The sequence below is a fragment of the Tachysurus fulvidraco genome, chromosome 7 (genome assembly GCF_022655615.1).
Source record: "Tachysurus fulvidraco isolate hzauxx_2018 chromosome 7, HZAU_PFXX_2.0, whole genome shotgun sequence".
NCBI lineage: Eukaryota > Metazoa > Chordata > Actinopteri > Siluriformes > Bagridae > Tachysurus > Tachysurus fulvidraco.
In genome coordinates, this window is record NC_062524.1 from 5,405,891 (window position 1) to 5,424,698 (window position 18,808).

The 18,808-nt window shown below is 37.6% G+C and overlaps 1 protein-coding gene across 2 annotated transcripts in view; it reads left to right on the forward strand.

Annotated features, from left to right (window-relative positions):
* npr1a (natriuretic peptide receptor 1a) overlaps window positions 1–18,808 on the forward strand; it is an 83,584-nt gene that overhangs the window by 17,066 nt on the left and 47,710 nt on the right. For both annotated transcript variants that reach the window (XM_047816407.1, XM_047816408.1), the window contains 2 exons: window positions 7,928–8,115; window positions 11,853–11,966. In XM_047816407.1, the coding sequence (XP_047672363.1) occupies window positions 7,928–8,115; window positions 11,853–11,966 (302 nt within the window). The remainder of the gene's footprint in view (window positions 1–7,927; window positions 8,116–11,852; window positions 11,967–18,808) is intronic.

Below are 18,808 nucleotides of genomic sequence, written 5' to 3' on the forward strand. Positions count from 1 at the left end.
ACGCACGCACACACACACACACACACACACACACACACACACACACACACACACACACACAGGGAGGAGGCGAGAAATAAGATCTCATAAGTCCTGACAGTGTTAATGAAATCTCATTTCTGATTGGACGGAAAACTGAAGAGGGTCACAGGAACAAATCCGGTTTCATGGATGTTCCACTACATTATACGTAACTTTAAATGAATAAGAACTAAATCGTAGTCCTTTAAACAAAGTTAAGAATTTAATGGAGGGAAAGGTTGATAAAATAAAACAGTGTGCGCTATTACGGCAATAGAATTAATTACGGGTTACCGGGAACTTTATTTCTTTCTGCAAATGAATATTATCAATGTGGGAGCTGCAGTTAATCTTTCTTATGTAATTTGTTGTAGCTGATTTCTACGAAGCTTTCAAAATCCTGTTGCAGGATAAAAAAAAAGCCACTATTTACACTTAAGTAACACATGGTGATGAAAATGCTCTGACAGCATGAAATGAAAACAGCATCAGGCAAAGTGCCGGGTAACAATTTAGCTGTCGGTCACATCAAAAACTGTTTATGCTCCACCTATTTTTTTTTTTTAGCTCTGTTTTTGTCATTTTCCAAAACATTAGAAACGTGCATTCAAAGAAACGTCAGTCTTGATTGCTGTTTAACTGTAAAGACTGTCGTGAGTCCAAGGTTTCAAGTAAACGGTAATTAAAACATTTTAGTAAGACCTAGTGCTTAGCACTTACTTTGCTTTATAGCTCCTAGATCCTTCACCTCTTACACGTAGATCTGGCTTGGCAAAGCTATAACACACACACACACACACACACACACACACACACACACACACACACACACACACACACACACACACACACACACACCTCCAACCCCATTACAGCTCAGTTCTCGTGTACCCCGGCAGTTTTAACGATCCTGTCAGACTCTTATTAATTGCATATGATTACATCTTAATTGTGGCTTTGATTGTGTGATGGCTGGAAATAGATAATAGCCTCTAATTTGTCTGGCAGAGACAATATGGAGATTAATACGAAGTATAAAATATGCCTCTTTATACTTAGCCATTCTGTGTCTGCAGAATAATAGCAGATTTCCCTCTTAGCTCTATATCCCTTGCGTAACAAATACTCAATTATATAATCAGTTATGCAATATATTAGGATATCGAACACTGACGGTATCGTGCACCTCGGTGTATAGCCAGGCTGCGTGGGTAGAGACAGTTATTCTCTAATGTGACATATTTGAGACAGATTTGACAGAAAAACTGTATACATCCTTCCTGTCCCAGTGTCCTGTGAACCAGACAAGAGTTAAATAATGTATTTAAAGGACAGCAGGCAGAATTGCTTCTCTGACTACACACTATTTGTACCAATGGCTTCCTGTTGGTTTATTTTCTATTCCTGCTGGATGTAATTCAGACCACTGGGTAATTAAATCTTTTTCCCAGAAACCAAGAAATGGTGTTTGCTCCAGTTTTTGTCATGTTCATGTTGAGAATTGAATGTCTTTGTCGTGTCTCACTCCGCTCCAGTGGTGGTAAATATGAAGCTCATATGAAAATAGACACTCAGGACTTTAAGAATTTGTAGTGTTTTTTAATTATTTCTGTTCTTCCCTTAAAAACTAGGGTCAATGAATCGCATTCAGAGATGGTAAAGGGTTTTTTTTCAACAGTGTTAGTTTGGCGGTGGTGAAGATTGAACCGCCAACTATTACCCCAAAATCTGTGTATCTGTGATACTGAGTGTGTTACCGTAACATATGTTATAACATATAATAATATCAGCTATGACATTGATACGCCAAACAAATTATTATTTATTATTTATTCCTTTTATAGGGGTGGCTTAGTGGTTAGCACGTTTGCCTCACACCTCCAGCGTTGGGGGTTAGATTCCTGCCTCCGCCTTGTGTGTGTGGAGTTTGCATGTTCTCCCCGTGCCTCGGGGGTTTCCTCCGGGTACTCCGGTTTCCTCCCCCAGTCCAAAGACAAAGGTTGATTGGCATCTCTGGAAAATTGTCCGTAGTGTGTGAGTGTGTGAGTGAATGAGAGTGTGTGTGTGTGCCCTGCGATGGGTTGGCACTCCGTCCAGTGTGTATCCTGCCTCGATGCCCGATGACGCCTGAGATAGGCACAGGCTCCCCGTGACCCGAGGTAGTTCGGATAAGCGGTACAAAATGAGTGAGAGTGAGTGAGTATTCCTTTTATGTCCAGTGAGAATCTGTTAAGGTTGTACACTGTTTGAAGTCTGATTATGTCAGAGTTTTGCCCCACGATTTGTCTAACCTGACCGCCCTGTTATAAAATTGGAAACGGGGCTTTGCGGTTTCTCAGTGAGATGATAATCTGAGGCTAGCGATGGAACTCATTGTTATACAACAAGATAAAAGGTTGAACAATTACACACATGGACAGCACTTGTGCTGGGTTGCAGCTCTTTGTTGTCTATTTTTAAATCCAAAATCCAACAGAAAACAAAAGAAAGCAGATGAATAATTGAACAGTCGGAAAAGATGAGGTCTTCTGAGCAGAAAAAAGTTCCACGCACCATGAAAATAAATCGATTCTACCAGCTACGGTTTTGTGTAAGGGACTTAAAGGTGGAGAGTTAGATTCCCCGGGCTGTCAGACATGACTATGGCTTTGACTTATCAAGCCAATTAAAGCACCAAATGTCCAGATGTGTTTCTAAGTGTCTTCCCTTATTTTCAGCGTCTTCCGCTGGGGTGTTATAAAGGTCATCGCACAGGCGAGACTGTCACCGTGCTCAGAATCAGCCAGCTCAGATTATTGAAGCGTACCATGGACAAAGATTTCTCAACTAAAGAGACAGCAATTAACACAGCAGGTTCTTGGAAAGGGTAAAATGTTAGAAAAAGAAAATACTTCAGAAAAGACCAAAGCCTTGCTGTATTACTCTGTGTGGGATATCTGGGGTTGCTAGATTGGTTAATAATTATATTTTGTATATAAGTGCATGTATATATGTAGACCCATTCTCTTTTGTGTGTGTGTGTGTGTGTGTGTGTGTGTGTGTGTGTGTGTGTGTGTGTGTGTGTGTGTGTGTGTGTGTGTGTGTGTGTGTGTGAGTTTTAGAAATGTACAGTATAAATTTTTGCCTGCTTCTTAAAATGAAAAATCCAAACATGAAATTTTGACATGAAATTATTATTATTATTATTATTATTATTATTATTATTATTATTATTATTATTATTATTATCATCATCATCATCATTTATTTATTTATTTATTTATAGCTTTTAGTCTTAAATGGAAAAAAACATTTTTTACCAATAGTTTTTTTTTTTTCAAGATTATCATATAAAATAATAGTTACAATAATAATAATAATGATTTTAGTTTATATATTCAATTCAATTCAAGTTTAATTGTATAGCGCTTTTTACAATTGACATTGTCTCAAAGCAGCTTTACAGAACATAAACATAGAACTAAGGGTTATTATAAGAATAATATAAAGATTAATAGAATACAAACATATCATATAACATATCATCTCAGAGTTTTTCCTTTATCCCATCAACTCTCGTTAGAGATTAGAGATCAATTAATATCAAAAGTAAATATAATATTTAAGAAATGCTCATATAAACATTTTTATATAAGATAAACTAAAACGGAGCACAACTATTAGTATCAATGTAGTACCTAGTCTAATTCTAAATAAATAAGAGGTTACACAAGACAAAATCTTCCTGGAGGGGAAAAAAAATTCAGCATAACTGCTGATATTAAATTTATAAACCAATAGAAAAAAAAAGTGACTCAAAGATATAAGAAATGCATTTATTTAACAGTTGCTTAAGCTTTTAGAGTCCTTTTTATTGCTTAGTTACAGATACAGAGCTACTAAGCCAGAGCATTTTCTTTTTCCATATTTAAGTTGTCTAAGTAAAGCCCCTAAGCAGACAGTGCAGTAAATCAGCCGGTGCATGGATGAAATGTGCTTTTATATGCTTGCTCTTAAATAGATGACTTTAGTTTTTTTTCACGGAAGCAGGTGCAGCCTTCGCCGTGTGTTTGCCAGATGGAACGCTTCACTGATCAATTATTTACGAAATAACTGCGCAGTAATGGGTGCTTTCAGATCCACACTTGAACAGAGGAGTTAAAAGCAGGTGACAGGATGTGTGACTAGGAAAAGAGTGAGATTGAGAGAGAGAGAGAGAGAGAGAGAGAGAGAGAGAGAGAGAGAGAGAGAGAGAGCAGGACAGGAAATGGAAATGAAAAGAAAAGAAAAGAAAATGAGATTAATATTGTACAGATCACTACAGTATTTAATGAAATAAAAAGCTTATTTTCTTTAACTTTTAGTCAGAGACACTGGAGTCTGGTTATGATCTTTAGTGGGAGGCTGAAATTCTTTAATATGCTTACAGGGAATATCCAGTATACACTCACATCGTCACCGCATATCATAAGAGACGACAAGGAAGAATAGAAAGAGTAGAGTAAAGTTGAGCAATGTAGAGTACAGCAGTGTGGAATAGAGTAGTGTAGAGTAGTGTAAAGTAGAAAGTAGATAAAGTAATGTAGAGAAGAGTAGAGTGTTGTAGAGAAGAAAAGAGCAGTATAGAGCAGTATAGAAGAACGCAAAGCAGAACAGTGTAGAGTACAGCAGACTACAGTTAGGTAGTGTAGAATAGAGTAATGTAGAATAGAATAGCGCGAAGAGTACTAGGGTAGTGAAAAGGTCTGTAAAGTTGTGCAGACTAGTGTAGAATAGAATACTGAGTACTGTAGAGAAGAGTGATGAAGAGTACTGTAGAGAAGAGTGATGAAGAGTACTGTTGCTCAGAGAATTCAAAAGAACTGTAAAGTCATGTAGAGTCATGAAGAGTACTGTAGAGTTGTGAAGTGAAGAGAACTACAGTATAATGTTGTGTAGAGTGCAGGAAAGTAATGTAGAATAGAGTAATGAAGAGTAATGTAGAGTGATGAAGAGTACTGTAGAGTAGAGTGATGAAGAGTACTGTAGAGTTGTGTGGAGTCATGTGGAGTAGAATAAAGAAAAGCAGAAGAGTATACAGTAGAGTAGTGTAGAATAAAGTGGTGTGGAATAGAATAGTGTAGAATAGAGTCATGTAGAATAGAATAGTGCAGAATAGAGTCGTGTAGAATAGAGTCATGTAGAATAGAATAGTGTAGAATAGAGTCGTGTAGAATAGAGTCATGTAGAATAGAGTCATGTAGAATAGAATAGTGTAGAATAGAGTCGTGTAGAATAGAATAGTGTAGAATAGAGTCGTGTAGAATAGAGTCGTGTAGAATAGAGTCATGTAGAATAGAATAGTGTAGAATAGAGTCGTGTAGAATAGAGTCGTGTAGAATAGAGTCATGTAGAATAGAATAGTGTAGAATAGAGTCGTGTAGAATAGAGTCATGTAGAATAGAGTCATGTAGAATAGAATAGTGTAGAATAGAGTCATGTAGAATAGAATAGTGTAGAATAGAGTCGTGTAGAATAGAGTCATGTAGAATAGAATAGTGTAGAATAGAGTCGTGTAGAATAGAGTCATGTAGAATAGAATAGTGTAGAATAGAGTCGTGTAGAATAGAGTCATGTAGAATAGAATAGTGTAGAATAGAGTCGTGTAGAATAGAGTCATGTAGAATAGAGTCGTGTAGAATAGAGTCATGTAGAATAAAGTGGTGTGGAATAGAATAGTGTAGAATAGAGTCATGTAGAATAGAATAGTGTAGAATAGAGTCGTGTAGAATAGAGTCATGTAGAATAGAATAGTGTAGAATAGAGTCGTGTAGAATAGAGTCATGTAGAATAGAGTCATGTAGAATAGAATAGTGTAGAATAGAGTCATGTAGAATAGAATAGTGTAGAATAGAGTCGTGTAGAATAGAGTCATGTAGAATAGAGTCATGTAGAATAGAGTCGTGTAGAATAGAGTCGTGTAGAATAGAGTCGTGTAGAATAGAGTCATGTAGAATAGAATACTGTAGTGTAATGTAGAATAGAGTAGTGACTACTGTAGAGTAGAGTAGCCTGGAGTAGAGTAATTAAGAGTACTGTAGAGTAGAGTAATGTAGAATAGAGTAAAGCAAAGCAGAACAGTGTAGAGTACAGCAGAGTACTGTAGAGTCGTGTAGAATAGAAGTAGTTTGGAATAGAGTAAATAAGAGTACTGTAGAGTAGAACATTGTAGAGTAGACTAATGAGAAGAAGGGTAAAGTTGTGTAGAGTAAAGTAGTGGAGTAGTGCAGAATAGAGTAATGAAGAGTACTTTAGAGTAGTGTAGAGTAATGAATTGTAGAATTTTGATGTAGAAAAGGGAAAATTTGGTGTCACAACAACCTCAACACCAGAGTAACAGGGAGAACTAGGACTTAACACAAAGACTCACTATAAACTCACAAAATATTGTAAAATAGCACAAATAAGAAAGAGTAAATAAACATGTACACAACTCTCACATTATTTACAGAGAGAGATTTCTGTCCATTAACTGTATATTAAATATGTATGAAGAGAGGTTATGGTAGTGTTTGTGTGTGTGTGTGTGTGTGTGTGTGTGTGTGTGTGTGTGTGTGTGTGTGTGTGTGTGTGTGTGTGTGTGTGTGTGTGTGTGTAAAATAAGTGTACAGTGATAATTAAAGAATGTGCAGTGTGTAAAATCTGTTGTGTAGTGTGCAGTGTAGTAGTGGAGAGTCAGACAGCAGTGGGTAAGAATGACTTCCTGCACCTTTCTCTGTCCTACTGCTGTAGTTTACAGGACAAGCAGCTCTGCTGGTTGGACAATATATCATTGAGGTGGTGTTTGCTTTTCTCCATGAGCCTCTCCATTTTGTCCGCCATCGGCTTTTCATCAGGTGTCCGGCTTGCAGCCTTGTTCTATTTTTTTAATTATTCGAATTATTTACTGGATTTTACTGGATTTTAATATTTCATGTTGGCAAGTTGGGAAAGTCAGCTATGAAACTTCTGACTCTAAAGTGGCAGGTAGGAGAGAGAGAGAGAGAGAGAGAGAGAGAGAGAGAGAGAGAGAGAGAGAGAGAGAGAGAGAACCCAGCAGCCTGAAGAACACACTGTGACTTGCTTCTTTGGCTTGCCAGCAATTAGTAAGTGCAAAGAGAGCGAGAAAGAACAGGTTGGAAAGGTCAAAGGCAGAAACGACATCTTTTAAGCTTCACCACCGTCTTTTAAATGTGCAGAAGTCTGTAATCACCAGACTTCTGGGGAAAAACCTTTGACATGGTGAAATTTTCTTTTCATTTACGAGAGAGAGAGAGAGAGAGAGAGAGAGAGAGAGAGAGAGAGAGAGAGAGCGAGCTGGAAAAGATGTTCCAAGTATGTCAGCTTAGTTAAAAGTTAAGGTAAGAAATAATCCATGATTTTTGTTATAGGAAAATAATGTGAAGTGTTGGTAGTTCAGTACTTCACAAACTGTCCCTTTTTTTGCACCTCCAGCTTTAGGGGTTCGAGTCACGTCTCTGCCATATACGTGGAGTTAGGGTTAGGGTTAAGGTGTCCTGTGATGGCGGGTTTCCTCTTCACCACCTGAATTGCTCTGAGTATTCTGAGATACTCCATGTTCCCTGTAACTTTTTGTAGGAAAATGGATGCATGGATGCATTTGATGCACTGTAGTTTTAATCCAAGAACAGTGACATGAAATGTTATGTAAAATGATCCAGTTCCCATTTACACTTACGTTCTAGCCGCTGAAATCAGTTGTTTCGTCACCTCACTCGTTACCATGTCACAAAAGAACCGTAAAACACAATTTGTATTTTGTTCGTACATGTATGTAAGATGTAAGAGGTTGTGTATTATTTACAAAACCACCTATTATTTTTATTCTCTGAAATCAGCTTCAATAAAAGTGCCCAGTTTTAAAACCCAATGTCTTCTTTTCTTCCAGTGGTGTACGTTTGCTGTAAGCTGCAGACGTTCAGGAAGCTGATGGTGCAGTTTAGGAAGCAGCAGCTTCCCCAGGAGGAGTACGTCTTTTTCTTCATTGATCTGTTTGGAGAGAGCGTGCAGAGAAGTCCAGCAAAGCCTTGGGTTCAGGGAGACGCAGAAGATCACACTGCCAAGGAAGCCTTTAAAGTGAGTCAGCGTTTAATGTCTGGCTTTCAGCGCTCCTTTCATGTGCCGTGCTGACAAAGGAAGTCTGGTTCACCGGAGTTTAGCCGAAGTTCTTAATCACTGATTATTTTCCGTGTGTGTGTGTTTTAATTAATTAATTAATTTATTTATTTTTATTTACAGTTGTATCATTTACATAGTCGTAATTTAAAATCGGGTAGAAAATAATCGCTGAATTTAAAAATTTGCCCTTTATTATTTATTCATTCTAATTCCCAATGATTAAAATAAATGCCAGCCTTCGGTTAGCAATTAACATGCTCTGAGCCGATTCAAATTATAATAGGTTTCACCCCAGGGAACCATATTGCACAATCGATGGTGGGTATGCAGCTAGGACGGTACTGGAACACTGCTGGGAGGTTTAGTCTTCAGATTTAAAATGTTAATAAAGTCCAACTGAGCATGACATGAAGATTTGCATTTGGTGACCTTTTTCCAGATGGGAATTTGGTTCTCCAACAGTTCTCCGGTTACAATAACAGAGGAGATAGAATTGAATCTAAATACAGAGCTGAGGAATTAAGAGTTAAGCACTTTGGTCAGAAGTCCTGGTGTAGTTCATGAGTTCGAGCTCCAGGAGGAGAGTAACACAGTTCTAAGAACTGGATCGATCTGGTTTGGTTCGATGCTCTTATCTAGAGCCACTTACAGTGAAGTCTCTATCAGTACTTGCATCCTGATACTGGTTCACTAGGTCACAGACTAAGAATATCATCAGTCTGAAAGCTCTGTCGAAAGAAAATATAGCAAGAAAACCACACAGATGACACAAATAAGAGGCAAGAACCTCCAGGAAGAGGTTTATAGATGTCATTTGAAGACCACCCAGGTGCCTGAACAGAGAAATGTGCTCAGAAAAAACTCCCAATCTTAGAAAGATCAAGTCTCGGCTATCGCGTCCACGTCCACGAAGCTGTATTTGTTTCAGTTTAAAGCACATTGTCACTTTAAGCTGAATCATGTATTCATATTTGGTTATATCTCTTTTCCCGAGCATCCAATCAGCAGCCAGAACTGTAATGCAGTTTTGATGTATAATATTTGAGAGATTAAAGCTTCTACACTTCAGATACTATATTAACCAGGATTCATCTCCATTTTCTGTCTCATGACACATGGTCAAGTATCAGCATTTCTGTTCTGGTAATTTTTTACATTTTTTTCACCTTCAAAGGGCTTTCGGCTCTTGTAGTAATTATTCACCCAGATCTCGTCTTATAAGGCCGTGCTTCGGCTGCTTAGATGTTATTTTATATGCTGCTCCAGTAAATTAAACGGTAAGTGGTATAAAGCAGCCGAGGTCTTTACAGGCATTTCTGTGTGATGAGAGCCAGGAGGATCGTATCAGTGCTCTTCACAAGTTCTGTCATTCGTTCACGCCCCTCAATTAGGATCTAGTATTTTTGATTTAATATTGAAGTCAAATTCTATAAGGCGGAGAACGTCGCTGATGTTAGAAAGCGAGAAATAATTGGATATTATTTTAAACGATTTCTTTACAGTAGACGTGTTCTGTTTGTACTCTGCTCTACATGCTCTGTGCTGTACACAGATGTATTTGTCTGAAATGATTGGGCTCAGCGCTGATGAATGAAAACACTGCTCTTTTATCGTCAGTCTCTTTGATTAGTACTGATGGCACTGACCGCGCGAACGAACTCCATCTGACACACAGACTGCAGAAAGATAAATCACTCAGAGATAAAAAGAGCAAGAAGATTTCTATTTTTTTTATTAGAGAAGGGCCCTTGTGTGTTATTTGGTCAGGTTATATGTCAAAACTTGATTATTCCACTTTTTATTGGGTATTTAGTGGGGACACGGTGGCCTAGTGTTTAGCACATTTACCTCATACCTCTGGGGTTGGAGGGGTTTGATTCCCGAAGGTTTCTTCTGGATACACTGGTTTCCTCCCCAGTCTGGAGCCATGAGTTATACAGTAGGCTGATTGGCAACTTTAAATTGTCTTTAGTGTGTAATTACACCCTGTGGTATTTTGGCACCCCATCCAGTGTATCCGCCGTGTCCCCTGAGATAGACTACAGGGCCCGTATTCATAAAGCTTCTAAGAATGATCTGAGAGAGCTCCTAAATCAGCTTAAAAACTTCTAACTAGGAATCTTATCTTAAGAGTAATTCAGGACCAATGTCAGGAAAATACAACAACTTTTATCTTAGACAGGAGGCGGGGCTTAACACCATTACTAGATGACACATTCTTTTAAAATCTGGTCTACTATAAGCCTTCACTTTGTCTCTATGTTAAGATATTTGAGACTATATCATGTAGGGATTCCGTTTGTAATCAAGCATAAAGTATTACAGATGTTCTAACATCCGGCCATTTTCTTCTCTGCTAAAGAAACTTTTCATAAATACGGACCCTGGTTTCTTTTGACGCCGTGATGGATATTACGTATTTAGCTATACTACATCCTGCTACGGGAATATTTATCTTTTAAAATAAGTGAACATTTTTTGACCTCCATCTTACAGTGTATCATTACGACATTAGTTCTCTTTGGTCCTTGTAAATACAATACAGAAATGATAGAAATAATTAATCACTGCGATAGCTGCAGTGCTCACTGTATCATTATTTATAGGTAGGTTTTCCTTTACCGGCTGTTGGGTGACTTGCTGAGGTCGTGTTCAGTCTGAGGATATTAAAAATGAAGTGTATACATGAGGAGATCTGACATGGTTTTCTTTTTAATGGCATGAGGAGATTATAGGTGTTTGATTGACAAATATAGATGTTTATATATTCTATTTACATCAAGTTTAGATTTAAAATGTCTATTTTGAAATTGTGTCATAATTTTACCAAGATGCAATAATGTTGCAGACAACTGAGAATGGAAAAAAATGAAACAGTGAGCAAAAGAACAAAACTAGTTAGATTTAAGAGCTATATATCGCTATTATAGCAGTGTGTATGTGTGTATTTATATATTTTTTTATATTTATATATATCTATATCTATCTATCTATATCTATCTATCTATCTATCTATCTATCTATCTATCTATCTATCTATCTATCTATCTATCTATCTATCTATCTATATATATATATATATATATATAAATTCTTATATATTATTTTATATATATATAAATACAGATATATAAAAGATATATAAATATATATTTTTAAATATACAGATCTACGGATCTTTCCTTTCAAGCTGTATTTTTCTTCTTAATGTCTCTAGACACATTTAGTAAGAGATTGTATACGACATAACAATATAAAAAAATCTAAGAAATCAAAGTTTACTGTGAAATAATTGAAGGTATAAACTAAATTTATGAGTGGAGAATTGAAGAAACGAACAGGATTAGTCTGAAGAATCGTTTGAGGAATCGTTTAAAGAATCAGCATGTTTTTATCTCTTTACACTATTACTAAAATTTGGATAGAATTGAGAATATATTGATTAAAATCATAGGATTGGTCCGAGGAATCATTTGAGGAATCAATTGATTGGATCTCTTTACCATATCACACATTATTTACATAGAATTGAGAGCATACAGATCAAATATTTAATATTTAAATCACAATATTATTCCTGAAATATTAATATTTATCTTAAATATTAAAAATACTACTGAATAACTCAAACAGACTACAGTTGTCTCTGTGGTTTACTCTGCTTATGATTTTACCTTGTTTTTTTTTCCCCTCAGAGTGTAAAGATTCTGACCTACAGAGAGCCCCAGAACCCAGAATACAAAAAATTTGTGTCCAAGTTGAAGATCGACGCCAAAAAAATGTTTAACTTCACCATAGAAGACTCACTGGTGAGTATCGAAAGGATCGAATTAAAGATGTAATTGGGAATCTTATTTATATAGAAATAAGAGAAAGGGTTTAAAAGGTATGCATGTTGATAGCAAACAGATGCTTGGTGTTTTGTCACTCTGATAAATGTTACCTTTAACAACAACAAAAAAAAAATCAGGGAGTCCTTTGTTGGAATTATTCATTTAAAAAAGAAAAGATAAAGAAATACAGATGACTTCCTTTAGCCAGTGATTCAAATGAAAACATGCCTTAAAGTTATCTCTTAAGAACATGATTTGTAAATAGTTATTTTAGGTATATAAAGATATATTATTCCCATTAGGAAATGAGATACGTCTAAATAACAGTTAATGAATATATATGCAGTGTAGTGACGTTTTTAGCTAGCAGAAACCTGCTAGCTAGCTAGCAAATTATTAATCAAAACTAGAACCTAACTGTTACCTGGTTGTTGTGTTGGTGTGTTGCTTGAAAATTATGACGGTGTGAAGCTACGTTGAATGCTGAAGCTGGTTTGTGGCTGTTTGTGACAAATGGAAGCCCTTTTGCTAGCATTTAAGGTGCTGACTACTGTAGCTATTAGTGCTGACAGTGAAATTAACCAAGTAAACAAAATCATTATTTGTTATTTATATTATTTGTTTATATTATGTGCAGAGCTTGGGATTTTTAGTTAGGAAAAGGTTGATGAGAGCTTCCTAGGATATTCTGAGTATTGTTTTCAGCATGTTTAAAATGTCTACATTTACAAGGTATACTTTAAGGTTTCAGATTATAATATGTGGCAAAGTTATATATTCATACTGATGAACCCGGTGTTTGTGTGTTTGTGCCTGTAACTTACCTTTTACAGAAATGTAGGAAGGAGCTATATTTATACTGCTGGAAAGTGAGTCAGCTCGTGCGCAAGTGCTTCCTGAGAAACGCGTCGGCCCTGCAGACCACCAGACCGACAGACCTTTGCGATAAATCGTACACTGATAATGTCCCTAACAGCCTGTTGCGCCATGCGCTTTTCGGGGAGGCTTTTATAGCGTGTACTTTCTAAAACCGTCATTGTGTAAGGAGTGGAGCTTGTTTTTTTTCTTTTGGGGAGACTCTTAAATGGAAGATTTTAGTGCTTGTAGAGTCGCTGAGTACAGTGAGTACAGCTAAAAGACATAAAGAAATCGTTAATGACCTCACTGCCTCATGCATTAGCTTTAAAGTAAAGCCAGGATGAAAACCTGTTAATGACTTCACATCTCTTTTACAGCACAGCTAATCATTTAAATACCACAAACAAACTTAGACACGAGTCTCACTCACTCACTCATTTTCAACCTCTTATCCGAACTTCTCGGGTCACGGGGAGCCTGTGCCTATCTCAGGCATTATCGGGCATCAAGGAAGGATACACCCTGGACGGAGTGCCAACCCATCGCAGGGCAGATTCATAACTCATTATGTGTTTTACATTTACAGCATTTAGCAGACTCCCTTATCCAGAGCGACTTGCATTTTTATCCAATTTTTATACAACTGAGCAATTGAGGGTTAAGGGCCTTGCTCAGGGGCCCAGCAGTGGCAGCTTGGTGGACATAGGAATCGAGCTTATAACCTTCCCGATTGGTAGCCCGACACCTTAACCACTAGGCTACCACATCCCACTTGAACCATATTTTAATTTACTTGAACTATCTCAAAGTACTTTGAAGTCTACAGTAATTTTATACTTTGAGGAGTGTTTCTTTGCAGATTTGGGTAAAGGTTCACACTGAAAATAGTTCAATATTGTGACATAAACATACTACATTTGGAAATGATAATAAGTTAATTGCTTTTATACACAGTGCTGTTGAATCCCCGACTTTGAAGGGGCTTTTACAAATAGAATTGTGTTGCTATGAGACAGCTTTCTATGTTTATAACTCAGTGGTTAATGTGTTGGAGTACTGATTAGAAGGTTTGTGAGTTTGAAATCCCAGAGCCGCCAAGTTGCCACTGCTAGGCCCCTGAGCAAGGCCCTTAGCCCTCGATTTCTCAGCTGTATAAATGAGATAAATGTAAGTCACTATTTATAAGGTTAGAGTAATGCCATGAATGTAAATATTAACACACTACACTCTTGGATGGTTTATTTATCATATATACATATATACTACACAATGAAATGCTTTTCTTCACATATTCCAGCTTGTTAGGAAGCAAAGGGTCAGCCGTGATACCATCTCCATGGAGCAGAGAAGGTTAAGGGCCTGGCTCAATGGCTCAAAAGTGGCTTCTTGAACCTCCAAAACCTCTGAAAAACATCTCAGAGCCTTAACTGATTGAGCCATAAAAACTAATGATCACTGTATCACAAATGACATTCATTTGATTTTGATAGAATGTCACATCTCTCTTGTTTCTTGGTGTGTTTCCTGAGCACCGGTGTCTAACCTATCGTACGCTCCCTGACATTAAACATCAAACCAGACCTGAGGGGCTTTGGCCACTCGCTCCAATCGAAACACCTCCACAGGGAACACAATGGCTCTTTGTTTTTCTTTGAGATCTGAAGCTATTCAGGAGGCTGTGTGGAGAAATGTACTGGCATTGCTTTAATCAGGCTCCAGTGTGCTGCTGGCGGCGTGTGTTCCCTCAGCAGTGCAGTTTAACATGCAAAAATATGCTCAGGGAAAGCTTTCTTACACGAAACAAAACAAGCGAGGGAAAAAATGTGTTTGTCTCCGTTTTACATCAGGAAAATTGGCCTGGCATTTACAGTTAATGATATTATCACAATCTTTGGGTCAAAGTACGGCATGTTCTTTTATTGGTTATTGTTTGCATTTGTTTTTTTTATTGCACAGATTTCACAACAATAAAACGAACAAAATTCAGGGAAAATATACTAATTCGTATGACCTTCACAAGCGATTATTTGTTGTCCACAATAAAATTTTCAAGTCCATTCGGCTATATTGAGCAGTCTGCTGTATATACGGCATGATCGGCGATGCCTCTTAGACATATTTTTCTCAGTGAAACCACAAAATTGCTTGAACATTGTTAAATCCACAGAAAAATCTACTGCTAAAAGGGTAAAGTGATATTGAGAGGCTTTTATATCGTCCCTGGCCAAAAGCGCTAACGGAAATCCCAGTGGAGTTTGTTAGTAAGAGTCCGAAAACTCACACTTTCTAATTACTTCTCTCTCCTACTTATTAATTTAATTATCAGACACAAGTGTGTATTTACTAAACCGCTTCTTTAATCGCTGCCTTTAAATATCAATCAAAAGTTCATTCATTCAGTTTGTAGGTCAAGGTGTACGAGTCTTTAATTTCCTGAATGCACTAGAATGATTAAATTTATTTGAAATGAAATGTCTTTGGGATTTACTGAGATCCAGAGGAGCTTTTTTATTGCGTATTGATGGCATTGACGGAAGTATTTTATGTCTCTTACACCACAGCAATTTTCTATTATGTAAAGAACATTTAAAAGTTATTATATTTCTATGATGGTAATAATAAATATATAATATATTAATCATAATCAGTGGCATGCAGTGAAATGTTTTTAATTTGTTATCTAAGTTATAAAATAAAATCGAGTAAAAATAAAAAATGGGAGTTTATATGCTACATAAAATATAATAAACAGAGGGGAAATATATATATTTTTAGTGCTTTTACAATATTTAATACATACAGCTTTACCATTGACTGTTACAAAGCACTGACATTGGAGACTCCTTCCAAAGCTGTGAAATAAAACGCTAAAATTAAAACTAAATAACATACACCATATCAAAAATGACATGTTTTTAATCTGTTTGTTTAGAGCATAAACAGATATGTCACTGTGTAGGATATTACAAATACACCAACATTAGAAAGAGCGCCACAATGTAAACCTGTAGCTGTGTCTCAATCAGCTCTTTAGTTCAGTAGTCAAGGCACTGATCAGGTAGGCAGCTATTTTAAGGGCTCTGTCTTTGTCTCTCTCTTCCTCTCTCTCTCTCTCTCTCTCTCTCTCTCTCTCTCTCTCGCAATCACAGTGTGCTTCCTGTGCACTGGAACATTTGTGCCTTTAAAAAATCACACAATGTACCGCAAAATACACGGACCATCAATGTTCACTATGTTCCCTTACAGGAAACGACATCATAAATCCCGAAGCTAGAAAAAAAATGACGGATTAAACTATTCTCAACAGCTTCATCAACAAATAGCTTGTTTATGATTGGTGTTCTGTGTACGATTTGTTTGAGCCTAACAACTTTTAGGTGTTTAACGATTGCAATAAAATACACTAGCTATCCTGCAACTATCCTGCATGAAGCCCCACAATGGAAACACATCACACAACACATTTTAATCAGATTGTGTACTCCATATACTGATTCATCACCTAGGGAGCTAGAGAGCTGATTGAGACACACTCTGTGATTTGCCCATCCGATTAAATCAGTACTAGATAAATACGATCTCAGTTGTCATAATTCTAATATATATTTCAGTGCATTCCATCAATCGTTTGAATGTATTCTATACCTTTGTTTCAGAGAATAACATCATGTAAATATCAGAAAGCAGCAGCCTGTGGGAACAGTCTAAAACAGACTCTGTGACATTTCTGAAAATGCAGGACTATCCCTGTTGTAGCGCCAACATTCGGGACACAAGCCTACTTTTATTAGACAGAATTAGCGTATAATCTTAATCCTCTGTGGAACGCGGTTTTCCATCTCCAGCGCCTCTTAATTCATATTTGGCAGCTTTTTTTTCTGACGTGCTGACGCAGCGTTCTGCCCTTGTTTATTATTAATAAGTAAGAATCGAATGGCGGACGTGGGATTAGCCGAGAGTGGCTCTTGTTTGTGTGGTCGATCGTGGGAGTCCGGAGGTATGGCAGTCATTATAGGAAAACAAGGGAGTAAATGCTGGGAAAGAGAGACAGCTGAGGAAAGACATGCAGGTAATGAAGTGACAGGAAGTGTTGGTAAGCAGGCACGAATCCTACATGCAGGACACTTCATTACCGTCGCAGTCATTCGAACAAATCAGTGACAGGAATGCAGACTGGAATGATAATCAGGGCTGAAGAACGAACTAATCAGAGATAACAAGGAAGAAGCGCTCGCTCGCTAGCAATGCGTAATGTGGTGCTCATGACGCCATGTCGTTTTATTCCAGTGTATCAGGATCGTGACATAACCTTCATTTTCCCTCTGATTATTACTCTGATATGTCTGGTATGTCTGATTAGGACACTTACTAAAATGTCATTCATGTTCCAAATGACTTAATGTGTAGAATTTACACTAAAGCATATAGCAAGTTTACATAGTTTAACTTTGATAACCATTCTGTTAATTATACTACATTAAAAAAACGTAGCATTGTCGTGGATCTTATTTACGGCATTTAGCAGACACCCTTATCCAGAGTGACTTACAACTGAGGGTTAAGGGCCTTGCTCAGGGGCCCAGCAGTGGCAGCTTGGTGGACCTTGGGTTCAAACCCATGACCTTCCGATCAGTAGCCCAACACCTTAACCACTGAGTTACCACATCCCATACCAAACCCATACAACATACCACATCTTATATGTTTAGCATCCGTGTAACAGTGAACAAAGTTAACTTTGAGTCAAGCAGATATAGTCTGAGAAGTCTAATGGAGCACCAGTGTAGTGGTAAGAAGGGTTAAGTGACCAGACAGAACTGGGAAGAGATGAGAGTTCACTGACCGGTATTCATATCTGAGACATTTCTCTGATGTGATGCTATTCAGAAGTGGCCTGAGATTCAAGCAAGCCAATGATGAAATTTGCCTGAACCTGAGAAAAATGAGCTTTTACCTCAGGGTTCAGTATGGATTCTTTTCAGTTGTCTTCTATATTACAGTTGCCTTCTCTGCCTACAGTTGTCTTCTTTGCCTGACTCTTCACTATTCTTTTTCTTATTCTTTTTATTCACTTTTGACTTTTCTCATCGACAATCCGTTTCCACCGAATGCCCAGACTCGAGGATATCTTTTGTGCTCTAGAGTCTGTTATTGTATGTGTGAAAATCATACGTTTCTGAAATACTAAAACCAGCCTGTCTGCTACGGTCCACCTCACTGAGCTCACGTTCTGATGTTTAATGTGAACAGTAATTTGGAGCTTTTGACCTGGATCTGCTTGATCATAAGCATCGTATAGCTGACGAGTGGAGGATTCTCACGTATGAGCGAGTGTTCCTATTAAATTGTCCGGGAAAATGTAAACTTTCATCTTGTCCTGAGACTGAAGTAGAATGTTTCTTTATTAGAAAGATCTTGATTTAATCCGGATTTGAATCGTGTTCTTGTTGCTTGCTTCTTGCTCAGCTTCTCCAGTAATCTTTCTTCTTCTACCATTTGTTTGCATTTCAGTCTCTCTCTCTCTCTCTCTCTCTCTCTCTCTCTCTCTCTCTCTCTCTCTCTCTCTCTCTCTCTCTCTCTCACACACACACACACATACACACACACACACACACACACACACACATGTTGAATGTGCATGAGTTCATGCAGCAGATGTCTATGGTTGCCATAGCAACTTCACTTTTTCATTTCCCCATTCGTTTCGTTGCTCTTTTTGGAAGCGCCTCTTTCTCTTCCCCCTCTCCTCTTTTACGTTCCACTGCTCGTTCTGTCAAGCAGTGGAAGCATCAATTCGCTTGCTGTTCTGTTTTCCCACTCTGAGTCGCACAGCAGCCACTGATGCTAAACTTAGTCCCTGCGTTCATATCTTCACCAAAAGGCAATCACTGAATGCAGCTCTGGAGTGGAACAGTGTGATAATAACAACACAACGTCACAGAGGAGAAGATGGCGTTAAC